We start from the raw sequence: 13,424 nt of genomic DNA, 5'->3' as shown, positions 1-13,424 counted from the left end.
TTCAGTTTTATAATACTTCTGTTGGTCTGGGGAAAGACATGGTTGTGTCTGTGTTTTTTTTTTTTAATTAATTTATTTTTTAATTGAAGGATAATCACTTTACAGAATTTTGTTGTTTTCTGTCAAACCTCAGCATGAATCAGCCACAGGTATACATATAAAAGAATAACCCGTATTGAAGTATAATGAATATACAATATGATATGCACTCATTTTTAACTGTATGAATACATAATTTTAATTCAGAGGTATCTTTTTCTCTCTAGATACATGTCTGAAATGGAGACTTGGAAGATGTTTTGGGGAATCATCTTCCTTGCAGCTGGTTTTGGCTTCATCAAGTCACAGAGAATTGGTAATGCATCTTTAAGCCAAAAATGAAGACCTTGACAGGAATAGAGGGGTAGTGACAATATGAAAAGAAAATATTACAGGAGTTTCATATTTAATGAAAGGGAAATGATTCTTTTAAAGAGAACTTAAAAATCTCCAAGTTTTTAGTAAATGGGCCTTTGATTTTTTTCAAAGCTTAACCTCAAATGGCAAAAAAGATATTAAAAGTGCTATTCTTCTGAATGAGTTATTAAGCTCTCAAATGATTTTGTGAAAATGGACCTATTCTGTTGACTCTGCATTTTGCTTTGTCTCCTTTGGCTGTGCTTTTCCACATTCAGTTCAATTCAGTTGCTCAGTCATGTCTGTCTTTTTGCGACCCCATGGACTGCAGCACACCAGGCCTCCCTGTCTATCACCAACTCCCAGAGCTTACTCAAACTCATGTCCATTGAGTCAGTGATGCCATCCAACCATCTCATCCTCTGTCATCCCCTTCTCCCGCCTTCAATCCTTCCTAGTATCAGGGTCTTTTCAAACAACTCAGCTCTTCACATGAGGTGGCCAAAGTATTGGAGTTTCAGCTTCTGCATCAGTCCTTCCAGTGAACACCCAGGACTGATCTCCTTTAGGATGGACTGGCTGGATCTCCTTGCAGTCCAAGGGACTCTCAACACCGCAGTTCAAAAGCATCAATTCTTCCGTGCTCAGCTTTCTTTATAGTCCAACTCTCACATCCATACATGACTACTGGAAAAACCATAGCCATGACTAAATGGACCTGCATACAGATTTCTCAAGAGGAAGATAAGGTGGTCTGGTATTCCCATCTCTTTCAGAATTTTCCACAGTTTTTTGTAATCCACACAGTCAAAGGCTTGGCGTAGTCAATAAAGCAGAAGTAAATGTTTTTCTGGAACTCTTTTGCTTTTTCGATAATCCAGCAGATGTTGGCAATTTGACCTCTGGTTCCTCTGCCTTTTCTAAAGCCAGCTTGAACATCTGGAAGTTCACGGTTCACATATTGCTGAAGCTTGGCTTGGAGAATCTTGAGCATTACTTTACTTGCGTGTGAGATAAGTACAATTGTGCGGTAGTTTGAGCATTCTTTGGCATTGCCTTTCTTAAGGATTGGAATGAAAATTGATCTTTTCCAGTCCTGTGGCCACTGCTGAGTTTTCCAAATTTGCTGGCATATTGAGTGCAGCACTTTCACAGCATCATCTTTTAGGATTTGAAATAGTTCAACTGGAATTCCATCACCTCAACTAGCTTTGTTCATAGAGATGCTTCCTAAGGCCCACTTGACTTCACATTCCAGGATGTCTGGCTCTAGGTGAGTGATCACACCATCGTAATTCTGGGTCGTGAAGATCTTTTTTTGTACAGTTCTTCTGTGTATTCTTGCCACCTTTTCTTAATATCTTCTGCTTCTGTTAGGTCCATATCATTTTTATTGTCATAAGATTAGTAGTTTTCCTGAGTTCTAAGGACACCTCTGTAATTTTTTTTGAAGTCATTTTAACTTTGGGGACTTTTCCAGATGAAACATCAAGAGAAGATTGTATGAGTACCCTGAAGCTACCACTGAGACAATATTGAGTTTTAAATATTCAAAAACAATTATACAGGCTGTTATTTGTTGGGGAAAAATGTGGAGCTCTCAAAATTCCCCTGGACTCTGACTCCTCTCAGTGTGAGCAGAGGCTGAGATAATGAATTTTCTCTGCTTCAAAGACCTTAAAAGTGATGAAGATTGAGTAGGTCAAAAAGTAAAAATGTATGAAAATGTAATAAGTCTCTCAAATTGCAATGTGATGAAATCAACACTTCTTTGCTTGAAAGATATTCTATAGCCATGAGGTTTCTCCTGGTTGGAAAGATCAGGGAAACACTTCCTGGTCTGTGTTTGATCTCTTCTGTAAAACCTTTTAGGGGGACAAACCAGGTAGCCATCCCTGGAGCTCTCCCTGAACCCTCACCTCTCAAGAGGATTGTAGTTTGGAGGGTCAAAGGGAAGGAAGCTTAAAGAACCCCAAGCTCATTTATTATTTTCCTTTTCAATAATTCTGACTTCACTTGATCATGATTAGGAAACATCCCAGAGGTAAGACTCAGGACTCTAGAGGTGACAGATGAATTTATTGTTCCTGAAGAACACCAAGCATCTCCAGCCCTTTTCCGCCTAACTTCTCTTGTGGGTTTTGCCTTTCTGTAACATGGGCTTTAAGTTTAATCTTCTTTAAGGCAGTCCAGGGTATGGACTGGGTGTCAGGGGTCCTGGTTTCTAAACTGGTTCCTTGAACAGATTTACACAAGTTACTTGCGTTTCTAGGTCTTATTTCCCTTATCTGTAAGATGGATGAATTGAATTAATAATACTTGCACTACTAGCCTCATGTGACTATTTAAACTAAAATTCAGTAAAATTTAAAATTTCGTTTCTGAGTCACAGTAGCTACTTTTCAAGTGCCGAACAGCCACACATACCTAGTGGCTGCAGTATGGTATTGCATAATCCTATAGGATTATTCTAGCTCTAGAAATTTCTGTTTCCCTGATTTGGTTTCATTCATGTTAAATAGTTGTATCTCTGTAAGTGATGTCTGCTCCCTCCTTCTTTCCCAAGCATTTCCTTCTTTGAACATTTTTTGGGTGGCTCCTCTATCACTCGAGTGGTGGACCAACAAGCAAAATGTATGGTATCTGCCTTCATGGAGCCCACAGTCTAGTTGGGGAGATTGTCATTAATTGAATAAGCACACAAATGAATGTTGCATTATAAACCAGGATAAAAGGACATGATTCCATGTGAATGTACTATAGAAGAAAAGAAGAAGAAAAAAAAAGAAAGAAAAAAGAGGAAAAAGAAATCTGATGGAGGGAACAGCATTTTTTTAAGATGAAGTATAGTTGATTTACAGTGTTACAGTGGAGAACAGTATGCAGGATCCATAAAAAAACTAAAAATACAGCTACCATATGATCCAGCAATCCCACTCCTGGGCACATATCAGAGAAAAACACCATTTGAAAAGACACATGCATGCCAGTGGTCATTGTGGCACTATTTACAACAGCCAAGGCATGGTAACTATCAGAATGTCCATCCACAGATAAACGCATGAAGAGGATGTGCTCCGTGTATACCATGAAATATTACTTAGCCAGAAAACGGAATGAAATCATCATTTACAGCAGCATGGATGGACCTGGAGATTATTATACTGAGTGAAGTCAGACTCTTGAGAAACCTGTATGCAGGTCAGGAAGCAACAGTTAGAACTGGACATGGAACACACTGGTTCCAAATAGGAAAAAGAGTATGTCAAGGCTGTATATTGTCACCCTGCTTATTTAACTTGTATGCAGAGTACATCATGAGAAATGCAGGGCTGGAAGAAGCACAAGCTGGAATCAAGATTTCCAGGAGAAATATCAATAACCTCAGATATGCAGATGGCACCACCCTTATGGCAGAAAGTGAAGAGGAACTCAAAAGCCTCTTGATGAAAGTGAAAGAGCAGAGTGAAAAAGTTGGCTTAAAGCTCAACATTCAGAAAAGTAAGATCATGGCATCTGGTCCCATCAGTTCAGTTCAGTTCAGTCACTCAGTCATGTCTGACTCTTTGCGACCCCAACACTTCATGGCAAATAGATGGGGAAACACTGGGGAAACAGTGTCAGACTTTGATTTTTGGGCTCCAAAATCACTGCAGATAGTAATTGCAGCCATGAAATTAAAAGACGCTTACTCCTAGGAAGGAAAGGTATGACCAACCTAGATAGCACATTATTTTGCCAACAAAGGTCCATCCAGTCAAGGCTATGGTTTTTCCAGTGGTCTTGTATGGATGTGAGAGTTGGACTGTGAAGAAAGCTGAGCACTGAAGAATTGATGCTTTTGAACTGTAGTGTTGGAGAAGACTCTTGAGAGTCCCTTGGCCTGCAAGGAGATCAAACCAGTCCATCCTAAAGGTAATCAGTCCTGGGTTTTCATTGGAAGGACTGATGCTGAAGCTGAAACTCCAATACTTTGGCCACCTCATGCGAAGACTTGACTCATTGGAAAAGACCCTGATGCTGGAAGGGATTGGGGGCAGGAGGAGAAGGAGATGACAGGATGAGCTGGCTGGATGGCATCACTGACTCAATGGACGTGAGTCTGAGTGAACTCTGGGAGTTGGTGATGGACAGGGAGGCCTGGTGTGCTGGGATTCATGGGGTCGCAAAGAGTGGGACATGACTGAGTGACTGAACTGACTGACTGACTGACTGAACTGAAGTCAGACAGAGAAAGACAAATATTATGATATTGCTTACATACAGAATCAAAAAAGAAAAAACTTATTTACAAAACAGAAACAGACTCACTGACCAGTGAAGGAACTTACGGGGGCAAGTGTGGGAGGAGGGAAAGACAATTAAGGGGTTTGGGACTGACATGTACACACTGCTGTATTTAAAACAGATAACTAACAAGGACCTACTGTATAGCAGCAGGCAACTCTCTTGGTATTCTATAATAACGTACATGGGAAAATAATTAGAAAAAGAGTAGATATATGTATATGTATAACTGAATCACTTTGCTGTACACTGGAAACTAACACACTCTGTTACTAACTAACACACAGTGTTAATCAAACATACTCCAATATAGAGTAAAAATTAGGTGAAAAAAACATAATGGAGGTAATAGTATTCTTTAAAAAATTGAACTAGAGTTGATTTATAGTGTTGTGTTAGTTTCTGGCATACAGCAAAGTGATACAGTTATTCATATATATGTATATATATATATATATGCCGGGAGCCAGTGAGGCATTCCACTCGTGACAAAGGTCATGAGGAAGGAGGCTCGGCATACGCAAAGGCGGGATCAAGCCTCAGGAGTGCCCCCGGATATTCTCGAGCATCTACCCCCCAAAAAACCAGAGTCTGCCTACTTTATTGCTTTGTGCTCTCACCTCTGACTTTACTGGGAGCTGTCCCCCACCACCATCTCACTCTCTCTGTCAAAGAGTTAACTTACAGCTCCAATTAATAAAGTTCCTGGGCAATTAGGAGTGTTTAAATCCAAACCCCTCAGATGGCTCTCTAACTCGCCTGGCAAGTTTACCCGGACTCCTACAGCTATGCATACGATTGTTTACAGTCTCCCAGCCTTGAGAGGGCACGGGAAGCTTAAGGTATTCAAATAGCTTAGAGCTTCTCAGAGAGTTAGAAACTGTCAGAATAAAACTAGTAAAAGATTTCATTGGTGAGCCAATGCTTGTTGCCAAGTTTCCACATCCCCTGTATTGTATCCTTGAATATGTATTAATTAATATAGTTGGTATGTAGAAAAAATAAGTAGTGGCCTTATTGTTAGCAACTTTAGACCCTTAAGGTAATAAATTCTTTCCTTTGTTATAAACCCATTACACATCCGCCCTATAGGAATGCAATTTTATCTAACACCTTTGGAAGATGGCGCCAAACCTTAAAATAATTACTCTTAGAGAAAATAAGTCTTTGTCAAGAGTCATAAAATGTTAATACACCTTCTGGCCAGAAGATGATGTAAATCACCTAAACCATTTGTATATGATAAATTTGCAGGATAGAAACCCTGGTTTTTGATAAGGATCAAAGACTGCTGACTTTGCATCCCCTATTATCCTCTATGTGTAACTTAGGGTATAAAAACCCCTGTTGAAAATAAACCTATGGGCCTTGCTTGCAAAAGCTTGGTCTCCCCATGTCATTTTTCTCCTTAACTTCCAGCCGAGTCTCCATCTGGAGCGTGGAAATCCTCTGCGACCACTTATTTGCCTGGGCTTCTAAGACCCACTCGAGAAGGTGTCTAAGGTGGGGCACCTTCCGCTATTCGAGAGGGTGCCTGCGGCCTCCGTGGTCAGAGCTAACCTGGTGTCACAGGTTATATTGATTTTCTGCGTAAACCAAGCTACTCAGCTTCTTTTCTTCACTGAATTTTCCTACTGAGCTATCCTCATTCTATTACTCTTTATATCTCTAATTAACGTTTGAATAGGTCACCTAGCCGTCTCTCCTTCGAATACCCTGGATCAGCCGGGGCTGGTCCCTGGCATATATATATTCTTCTTAGATTATTTTCTATTATAGTTCATCATAAGATATTGAATATAGTTCCCTGTGGTGTACAGCAGGCCCTTGTTATATATTTTACATGTAGCAGAGTATCCTGAATATTCACTGGAAGGACTGATGCTGAAGCTGCAGCTCCAGTATTTTGGTTATTTGATGTGAACAGACAACTCATTGGAAAAGTCCCTGGTTCTGGGAAAGACTGAGGCCAGAAGGAGAAGAGGGCATCAGAGTTGAGGTGACTGGACAGCATTACTGATGCAATGAATATGAACTTGGGCAAACTCTGGGAGATGGTGAGGGACAGGGAGGCCTGGTGTGCTGCTGTCCATGGGGTCGCAGAGTTGGACACGACTGGGTGACTGAACGACAACAATGAAAGTGTTTCTCTATCAATCCCAAGCTTCTAGTTTATCTCTCTCTCACCTTTCCCCTTTGATAAATTTGTTTTCACCATGGGGGCTGTGGTTCCCGGAGTTAGAGCTGGGTTTGGAAGAAGCAGCTGCAGGAGGCAGCTCTGAGTTTAGGGAGCCAAAGGGCAAATGTGAGTCATACCTGTGATAACGCCACATGTCAAATGGGTTCAGTTTAAGTGGTGCCCAGAGAGTGTCTGGAGAAGGGCATGGAAACCCACTGCAGGATTCTTGCCTGGAGAATCCCATGGACAGAGGAGCCTGGTAGGACTTTCAGTTTATGGGGTCACAAGTATCAGACACGACTTAGGGACGAAACCACCAGAGAGTGTCAGAAGTCAAAGGTGAAAAGCTGACGGCTCAGGGCAGCTTCTCTAGAAACAGAGCTGGGGAGAGGGATTGGGCAAACGCGTTCTTTTGAGGCAGGGCTCTTTAAGGCCAACCTGTAAAGGAGTAAGAGGAGTGAGATAGGCAATCGGGGAGAGGCAGCCAAGCAAGGAGCCAGCCCCCCATATAATCAGACCGTGGCCTCAGCAGGGCACTGTTAGGGCATAAATGGCACCATGAATGGTTTCAGTTAAGGCCAGGAGCCCAGACACTTGTATCCCCACGTGATCAAACATTGGCCACTCAGTGGGGGTGGCCCGATATAACTTCCCAGGCGTCTCCAGATACGGCTGCTGCCTTCAGCCAGGGGCAGGTCTCTGCACAAAGTCTCAGCTGGGAGCAGGTGATAGAAGTGCTTGAAGCAGCTGGGAAACCAGTGTGCCAGCTGGCAAAGGGGATGTAGGTGGGGGATTCCAGCAGCACCCCGTACTCCTAGAAAGCTGGTTTCCTTTATGAGCTTTAGGGGTTCCCTAGCGGCTCAGCTGGTAAAGAATCCGCCCGCAATGGGAGACCTGGGTTCGATCCCTGGGTTGGGAAGATCCCCTGGAGGAGGGAAAGGCTACCCACTCCAGTATTCTGGCCTGGAGAATTCCATGGACTGTATAGTCCATGGGGTTGCAAAGATTCGGACAGGACTGAGCAACTTTCACTTCACAAGGGTTCAATGAAGGGCCGTGGTCAGGGGTCTAATGGAAGGGTCAAATGTCTGCTGGAATTAAACAGAGGGTGGCAGGGGAACAAAGGTAGCCAGTGGTCTTGAGGAAGCCAAGGAAGATGATGGTGCATTGGGCCAGGTGCACATCAGCTGGTAACACATAGCTGTTTGGTGTAAAGGCAAGGAAGAGAGAGGCGGGGGAAATGTATTCCCAGCCATTCACAGCAGCCTTCCGTTTCACCGTATCTTATCGTGAAGGGCCTCTCTTCTGCAGCGTGAGGGGAAGCCTCTTCAGGGGAGCTCGTGTTTCTGGTGGACCCCAGGGTCCACCCCAAGAACATGCACAGCGTGGGGAGCTTCTTGAACACCATGGTCTACAGCTTCGGTGTTAGCAGGGAGGTGGTCCCCGTGGGGCTGGCCTGGCCTGGTATGGCCACGAGCCTCAGTCCGAGTTCCTGCTGTCCCCCTATGCCTGCAAAGCCGAGGTGCTGAGACACATGCAGAAGCTCCCCTTCACTCCTGGGGGCCGCAATTGATCAGGCCCTGCGGTTCCTGCTAGAGCACCACTTACAGGGAGAGGCCGGGAGCTGCGCAAGCCGGGGGATGGGGGTGGGGGGATCTCAGGTGGCCGAGGTGGTCATGGCGGGCCGGCGGGGGACTGCGTGCCGGGGGCGCCGGCGCCTTGAGGAGTGCGGCATCCGGCTCCGCGCGGTGGGCGTCGGGGCCACGCCTCCCGCCGAGCTCCGGGAGATCGCCAGCCGGCCCGCGGGTCGTTTGTCACCCGTATTCCCGACTGCGCAGGCCTGCGCCGGCTTGCCCCCGAAGCTGCGCCAGGACATCTGCGACACTTTGGCAAGCGCGGCGGCACCTGTGAGCCACATTTCTCCAGGTGCACAGGCTTCCCCCCTTTATTTCTGATCTAGAAGTCAGGAAACTCCAAAGTTTTATGTCCTGTTCATCCCTCCCTCTTATCCCTTCCAATATGTGTGCATGTTGAATTAATCAATTGATTTTTATTGAAGTATATTTGATTTTTTTGGTGTTAGCTTCTGGTATATAGCAAAGGGTTTCAGATATATATACATACACATAATCTGCGAATCCCAAACTCCTAATATATCCCTCCCCCATCCCCTTCTTTGGTAACCATAAATTTGTTCTCTAAGTCTATGAGTCTGTTTCTGTTTTGTATATGAGTTCATTTGTATAATTTTTTTTAAAGATTCCACAAAGTGATATCATATGATATTTATCTTTCTCTCTCTGATTTATTTCCCTTAGTATGGTAATCTGTAGGTCTATCCATTTTGCTGCAAATGACATTATTTCATTCTTTTTTTTGACTGAGTAATTTTATCCTGCATCTGCAGGCAGATTCTCTACCACTAACACTACCTGGGAAGCCCATTATGCATCTTCTTTATCCTTTCATCTGTTGATAGACATTTAGGTTGCTTCTTTGTCTTGGGTATTGTAAATAGAACTGCAGTGAACACTGGGGTACATGTATTCTTTAAAAATCAAATTTTCTCTGGGTATTTTGCATGTTTAATTTTAATAGTAGAATTTCACGAAACCATCTACACTTTATGCTCTTTTCCAATCATTGACTAAAGACCTTTCAACTGTTTTTATATCTTGTGAGCCTTATGATGGTTCTATATATAGACAACTGTAAGTTTGTTTTTGAAGACAAAAGTTTGTTCCTAGAATGATATTATTCCTAGATTAACTTGCCCATATTGCCTGGATGGAGGCAGAGGAGGGGAGAGGGCCAGCAGATGCAGGAAGGTTGCTTAATTTGCTGCCAGTGTGTTATGTGCTGGTTAAGAGGGTGAATTGAGGGAAAAGAAAGATCTGGTTTTAAATCCCAGGTCTCTACTTTCTGGGCCATCTTAATCAAGTTACTTTATTTCTCTGAATTAAAAAAATTTTTCCTTAAAATGATAGTACCTGCTTCAGTTAGTAGTTGAAAGCATTAAAGAAAATTATGCAAATAAAGTGCTTATCACAGTGCTTAATCCATCGGGGTTGTCTTGACCCAAGGCAAGGAGGTAAGCCTTCACATACTTTGGGCTAAACAACTCCAGTAGCTGAAGAGAAGTCCTTCACAGGGCTGTGTACAGAAATGATAAAAGGGAATCCAAGATACATGCACCCCTAAGTTCAGAGCAGCACTGTTTACATTACCTAAGACACGGAAGCAACCTAAATGACCATCGACAGATAGATGCATAAAGAAGATGTGCTGCTATGCAGTGCTATTAGCCATAAAAAAGAGTGAAACATGTATGGATGTGAAAGTTTGACTGTGAAGAAGGCTGAGCGCCGGAGAATTGATGCTTTTGAACTGTGGTGTTGGAGAAGACTCTTGAGAGCACCTTGGACTGCAAGGAGATCCAACCAGTCCATTCTAAAGGAGATCAGTCCTGGGTGTTCTTTGGAGGGAATGATGTTAAAGCTGAAACTCCAGTACTTTGGCCACCTCATGCGAAGAGTTGACTCATTGGAAAAGACTCTGATGCTGGGAGGGACTGGGGGCAGGAGGAGAAGGGGACGACAGAGGATGAGATGGCTGGATGGCATCACTGACTCAATGGACATGAGTGTGAGTGAACTCCGGGAGTTGGTGATGGACAGGGAGGCCTGGCGTGCTGCGATTCATGGGGTCGCAAACAGTCGGACACGACTGAGTGACTGAACTGAACTGAATGCCATTTGGACCAACATGGGTGGCCCTAGAGATTATCCTGCTAAGTGAGGTAAGCCAGAGAAAGGCAAATGCCATTTGATGTCATTTATATGTGAAATCTAAAATATGACACGAACGAACTGATCTGCAGAACAGAAACAGACTCAAAAACATTGAGAACAACTTGTGGTTGCTGGGGGAAGAGGGGGTTGGGGAGGGATGGATTGGGAGTTTGGGATTAGCAGATGCAAACTATTATATCAATCAGTTCAGTCGCTCAGTCATGTCCGACTCTTTGTGACCCCATGGACTGCAGCACGCCAGGCTTCCCTGTCCATCACCAACTCCCGGAGTGTCCATTGCTGCCGCTGCTGCTAAGTCACTTCAGTTGTGTCCGACTCTGTGCGACCCCATAGATGGCAGCCCACCAGGCTCCTCCATCCATGGGATTCTCTAGGCAAGAGTACTGGAGTGGGTTGCCATTTCCTTCTCCACATATCCATTGAGTCGGTGAATGAATAAAGTCCTACTATATAGAACAGTATAGCGGAAACTAACATAGCATTGTGAATCAACTATACTTCAATAAAATACATTTTTTAAAAAAGAAAGAAACCAGACAGGACCTGGGAAGAGCACTGACATTGTCTACTACCGGAGCTTATCCTCTTTTATCCTCAAAACAACCCCTGTGAGAGGAGAGCCAGTATAAAGGCATCAGTGCTGCAGAGAAGACAATTGAGTCTCCAAGAGGTGAGTGATAGGCAGGTCACAGGGCTCCTAGGCGGTGGAGCAGCAATGAGATGTGTCATGGAACAGGGGCTGTATTCAGCTTTCTGACCAGTTGGGGCCAGCACACTCCTAGAGACGAGGTTTACTCCCACTGGGAAGAGGACAGCCCCTTTTTTAGCATGCCGAGCAGCATTTACACAAAGTGTTTTTCTCTGTAATGTGGTTCCTGAGATTGTCCAAGTGAATTTCAAGATGGAGGCAGGACAGAAACCTCAGAGCATGATGAGAGGAGGGAAGGGGAGGTCCAAGGGATGTTGTCACTTCTTTGAGCACACGGTCATGTAGGGGGTCTGAGGATCACCCCCGGTAGGCTCCTGCCATTGGTCCCCCTTTCTGCTCACTAGCTCCTTTGGTTTGAAGCATTTCGGAGTGAAGACTGCAGACCCTATGCCTTTTGTTGTCTCTTGAAGTTTGCAGAGAGGCAGTCCTGGCAGACATTGTCAGCTCAACCAGCATCGGGCCCCAGAGCTTCCAGAAGGTGAAGAGCCTCTTTCACTCCATTGTCTCAGGGCTGGACATCAGCAGCGGCCAGGTCCGAGTGGGACTTGCGCAGTATAATGACAGAGTCTACCCGGGCTTTCGGCTGCACCAGCATCCCCTGAAGAGTGTGGTCCTGAAGCGGATTCGGAACCTGCCCTACCGGACAGGGGGCACAAACACAGAGAGTGCCCTGGAGTTCATCAGGACCAACTACTTGACTGAGGCAGCTGGCAGCCAGGCAGGGATGGGGTTCCCCAGATAGTGATCCTGGTGACAGACGGGGAGTGCAATGATGAAGTCCAGGAGGCAGCTGACAGGTTGAAATGAGACAGGGTTGTGGTGTATGTGGTAGGGGTCAACGTCCAGGATGTCCAGGAGCAGCAAACCATAGCCAGTGAGCCTCTGGAGAAGTTTCTCTTCAACACTGCAAACCACAACATCCTGCAGGATTTCTCAGGAAGCATCCTCCAGACTCTGTGCTTGGCCGTGGAGGGCAAGATCCAAGGTAAGAGGCCACCCGAAAGGCCAGCATTCCAACCGGGATGCCTGATTCCAGCGGGAACCGTGATACACTGAGTGGGAGGGAATCACTGGATCTCCTGGGGAGACTTTCTGGATGAGCCAGGGCTTGAGGATGGAGCTCTTGTGGGTGGGAAAGAACATGCTGTCATACTATTCAGAGGAAATAGCATGGGTTCCAGAGTCCAGAAGACATTTTTTTTAAATCCTGTCTTAGCCACTTGCTTTTTGTGTGAGCATGCCCAGACAGCTTTACTTTATACACTTCAGATTCCTCATCTGTGCAACCCGGAGATTTATGAGGATTAAAATAGATACAAATGTATAAAAGCCTCTAGCACAAAGTAACTGCCCAGCATAAAGTAGCTTCCCTTGCTTCCTCCGTTGGTTGAAGAATAATTTTTTTTTGAAGAGCAAGTTGTTAAAGTTTAATTATTATACATGTATATATGACTCAGATTATCTCATATCCTGAGTTGCATGTAATTCTATCCAATAAGCATATTTTAAAGTGCCATAAATTAGGTGTATCAAGCATTTTTGGCCATGGCCAATAAGTACGAACAGAGAACATTACTTATATTGATACAAATTAAAACAACAACGAAATACCATTTTTTCCCTTTTGAGAAAAGCAAAAACTAAAATGCTTTATAATATTCTTTACTCTGTTGGTGGAATTTGAAGATGAGACCACCTAGAAAGGGTGATTCCAGAGTTTATCTAGTGGTGAGATTTGGACCTATTGTTTATTATAGTTTCTTGTATTAAAGTAAAACTATCAAATGTTATATATGTAGTGAAAAATACATTATAATGTTAAAAAAAACTAGCTTTCGGTGCAAGTTATAGATATGAGTAATATAATTTATAATTAAACTTCTTTCTTTTGTGAATTCAAAACATCCATTATCCTATAGTTAAATTCAATAGTTTTGTAAGCAAGATATTTAACAAAGAAGAAGAATTGAAAGATACTGTAGTCAGAAAAGCAGGCAGTATAGGGTTTCAGAGGGAGAGAAACTTGTGACAGAGTTTTATA

General features: G+C 43.8%; 1 protein-coding gene across 1 annotated transcript in view; it reads left to right on the top strand.

Moving 5' to 3' along the window:
* The first annotated feature begins 279 nt into the window (after positions 1–279).
* Positions 280–13,424, top strand: part of LOC129644558 (collagen alpha-4(VI) chain-like) — a 131,339-nt gene continuing 118,194 nt past the window's right edge. The window contains 6 exon segments of the mRNA XM_055570142.1: positions 280–355; positions 8,174–8,313; positions 8,316–8,428; positions 8,430–8,788; positions 11,794–12,102; positions 12,105–12,368. Coding sequence (XP_055426117.1) covers positions 280–355; positions 8,174–8,313; positions 8,316–8,428; positions 8,430–8,788; positions 11,794–12,102; positions 12,105–12,368 — 1,261 coding nt within the window.

Source organism: Bubalus kerabau, chromosome 2 (assembly GCF_029407905.1).
Source record: "Bubalus kerabau isolate K-KA32 ecotype Philippines breed swamp buffalo chromosome 2, PCC_UOA_SB_1v2, whole genome shotgun sequence".
Lineage (NCBI taxonomy): Eukaryota > Metazoa > Chordata > Mammalia > Artiodactyla > Bovidae > Bubalus > Bubalus kerabau.
Note: the sequence above shows the minus strand (reverse complement) of the source record. Positions and strands in the feature narration are given on the sequence as shown.